Source organism: Propithecus coquereli, unplaced genomic scaffold (assembly GCF_000956105.1).
Source record: "Propithecus coquereli isolate 6110/MARCELLA unplaced genomic scaffold, Pcoq_1.0 Scaffold5, whole genome shotgun sequence".
NCBI classification, from domain to species: domain Eukaryota; kingdom Metazoa; phylum Chordata; class Mammalia; order Primates; family Indriidae; genus Propithecus; species Propithecus coquereli.
In genome coordinates this window covers 4,066,804-4,070,304 of record NW_012150840.1, presented here as the reverse complement: position 1 = coordinate 4,070,304, position 3,501 = coordinate 4,066,804, and the positions used below count along the sequence as shown (strand labels likewise).

The 3,501-nt window shown below is 35.9% G+C and overlaps 1 protein-coding gene across 2 annotated transcripts in view; it reads left to right on the top strand.

Moving 5' to 3' along the window:
* KCNH5 (potassium channel, voltage gated eag related subfamily H, member 5) overlaps window positions 1-3,501 on the top strand; it is a 314,011-nt gene that overhangs the window by 31,572 nt on the left and 278,938 nt on the right. For both annotated transcript variants that reach the window (XM_012656129.1, XM_012656130.1), the window contains exon 2: window positions 431-554. In XM_012656129.1, coding sequence (XP_012511583.1) covers window positions 431-554 — 124 coding nt within the window. The remainder of the gene's footprint in view (window positions 1-430; window positions 555-3,501) is intronic.

The following is a 3,501-nucleotide window of genomic DNA, read 5'->3' as shown; positions in this document are numbered from 1 at the left end:
GAATTTTTGGAGGGGGTCATCCAATTTGCCCTTGTTATCAAGTTAAGTATTCTCAATTTGTGGGGAAGTGACTATAGCCCTAATCTTAATAAATCAACCATTTTTAGGTGTAATTTACAGTCATTAACATGATTTAATACTAACTATATTTTGTTTTCATAGCTCGGGGTGTCCTTTTATGCAAAGAGGTATTATAAACTGTTTTAAATGGAATTTTTAGTTTGTATATAAATTCTGTATTTATTGTGGGTGCCATTTGATAATCACAGTAAACTTATTATGTCAATTTCAATAATAGGTTATATTATTTGTACCATAACAAACCATAGTTGCATTTGTTCATATTTATGAATTTTTCTTTTTGATTACTTGAAAGAGGTAAATTGTTAAATGAAGCTATATAACTTCCTTTTTCTCCTTTCTTCTTTAGAATCAAGTTTCTTACTGGGAAATGCCCAGATTGTGGATTGGCCTGTAGTTTATAGTAATGACGGTTTTTGTAAACTCTCTGGGTATCATCGAGCTGACGTCATGCAGAAAAGCAGCACTTGCAGGTAGGTAATAGAACAGCTTAGTAATCTCTTCTGAATTTAATGAAATTCTGAATGTGGTTAAAAGGCTTAAGCCTACTTGGTGTCACATGTAGAAACTATAGGGTTAAAAATTTTATTAGACTATTAAGGAGACTAAATTATCAATGGAAATACATAGATTAAGAGCCTTTGGTGAGAACTTTTGGAAAGAGAAAGATTTTTACATATCTGTGACTTAATTAATTCACTCAAGAAACATTTTTTGATTGCCTACTGTGAGCCAGGAATTGGTGTAGGTGCTGAGTGATTGGAGGTTCATCCTGTGTCAGGGAACCACTTTCGGCATCAGCATCTCTGGAGCAACTAAAACTGTCTTGAACAAGAGCAAACAACCCGCATTCAAGTAGAACATGTTTCATGAGTGTTTAAAGAACATCGAAATAAAGTTCTTACATCCTGTGTAAGGCACATGTACTTTGTAATGTTGGTACATTGTACCATTGCTATTTTGTTCGACGTATTTAAAACAGAGTCTGACTTATGTTATTTATACCAATTCTTTTTAAAATATGTAATTTCTGTGAGTTTAAAGAAAATATTAAGAAAAAAAGGGGATCAGAAAAAAGAAAAGAAAACCATATGAGGGACTAATTTAGAACCGAAAACTTTTCCACAATATTTCAGTAAGGCCAGATGGGATGTTTTTTCCTTGAGTTAATTTTTCTCTAAAGCTCTCACTCTACTAAGCACTAAACCAAGTTATTTTAGAACTAGAAGGGATCTGAATATTTTTCTAGGCCAAATCCTCTGTTTTTCAGATAAGAAAACTGAGGTAGAGCTATGTTAAGGGACTTACCTAGGGAAACACAGTGATTTTTCTTTTTTTCTACCCGTTTATGCTGAGAAGCATTGTATATAATTATACACATACACAGTTGACCCTTGAACAACATGGATTTGAACTGCCTGGGTCCACTTATACACGGATTTCTTTCAACAAAATGCAGATGGAAAATACAGTAATGGGGTATGCAAAACCTGTGTATGGGGAAGGTTTATACGTGGATTCTGCAGAGCTGAGTAGGGGACTTCGGTGTGTGAGGATATTGGTATATGTGGGGGTCATGGAACCAATCCTCTGTGTACACTGAGGAACAACCCTCCTTTTCCTCTATACTTGCACACACACACACATTTATTCTGTGTCTTCATGGAGGGCAGAGATTTCATATTATGCCATTGAGTCCAAACCTGTCGATACACAGTAATCACTTAAATAGGTTTTGCAAAGCATAGGTTCCCACACCTCTTAAACCTGCTGAATCAGAATCACCTGAAGTAGGTGGGTGGGGTCAGAAGTCAGTATTTTTAACCAATACCTTAGGTGATTCTGATGCTTATCCAGGTTTGAGAAATAATCTGTTCAAACTCAAGAAGTTCCTTCCCTTATCTTCCCCCAGCCATCTTCATTTTTCCCTCTGCTAAAGTTATTCCCATATTTAGTCTTCACTCCCAGGTGTGAAACTGGTAAATGGGAGTGTTGAAGAATGATGGCCCCTGGTTGAGAAACTCCCTTTGAGAGCACGATTTCTTTGTGCCTTTTTAACCATGGGGTGGCCCTTCACTCTTGTGCTATCACGGTCACTCATGTGTGAGTTCTAAGTACTGGGACATTGACTGTCTATATTAAACATCACAGCTCCCCTATGCCCCCCAGCAGGGTTTAAGTTAGGAAAAGGTTAGTTTTGTGGTAGATCTTATCCTGTAGAACAGTTTTTATAGAGAGTTCCAGAAAACACAGATGCTCCCATACCTATTTTTTATGCTTGGACTGTTGATACTCCATCTTCCACCTGAAGGTAATTATGATTCCCTAAACAAGATATGTTTTACCCTTCTCTGACTTTCATAGTTGTTTGTGTGTATTTCTGTTGGCATCATCATTTGACCTTAAACTAACTTGCCTTATCTCTTGGGTTTTTATTCTTACTGCTTTTGCTGTCACTTTTGAGAAGTATTTCTTTTCATATCTGAATATATTGTAAACTTTTGCTCCCATCCCTTCTGTGTACCATGTATTTGTCCTATCCCCAACCTGTTTTCTTTGGCAAGTACAATTTTTCCTGCAAAGGATTCATTAAAAAAAAAATGCTGGTGTGTTATGTTAGCATATTCTCTCCTCTGAAAGAGCTGCTTTTGCCCTCTTACCACAAGTACCAGATTTTAATTGCTTTGAAGGTAGGAATTCTGTCTTGCTTACTTTTGTATTTACTATGGGACACAGCACTGCGTTTTATGCCAGTATTTGTTGACTGAGATCGGCATGTTTTGTAATAAACCCAAGCCTAGGTCTCAGATGCTTCTGCATAGCGTGCTTGTGCTTATTATTTTTCACCCCAAGTGTTATAGCATTTGAAGTGGGTAAGGGAGAATTTTGGATGATGTTTTGCTTTTTTATAGTGGAAAAAAGTATGTAAGTCTTCCTCCAAGTCGTCTTTGCTTATCAGAGACAATATTTTCAAAATGATCATGTTCTTAACATAAGCAATTATTACTTGCTTGCGCAAAGTGCTAAATGTGTTTTGCTAATCTAAAAATTGCAATGAGTTTAATGCCCTCGCAGAGTGATGAAGAGTGGCATCTGACGTATGAACAAATGATATCTGAATGCTATCAGGTCTTCTTGGAAGCTTGATCTATTTTAATGTGCTCCCCTTTTAAACGTCCTCATCTCCTTCTGCAATTAAACTATACCCATTTTATGTTTGCTGCAGCATTATTTAGAAGAGTGAAGACCTGGAAATAATCAAAATGTGTAGTGATACATTTGTTAAAAATATTATGGCAAAGCCCTATTTTTCTAAGTTATATATTAGAAGGACAATGATACTGGAAAAAGTTAATATGTTATCATGTAAAAAAAAAAACAAAACCCAAAACCAAAAAAAAAAAAATTAAACCACCCCAT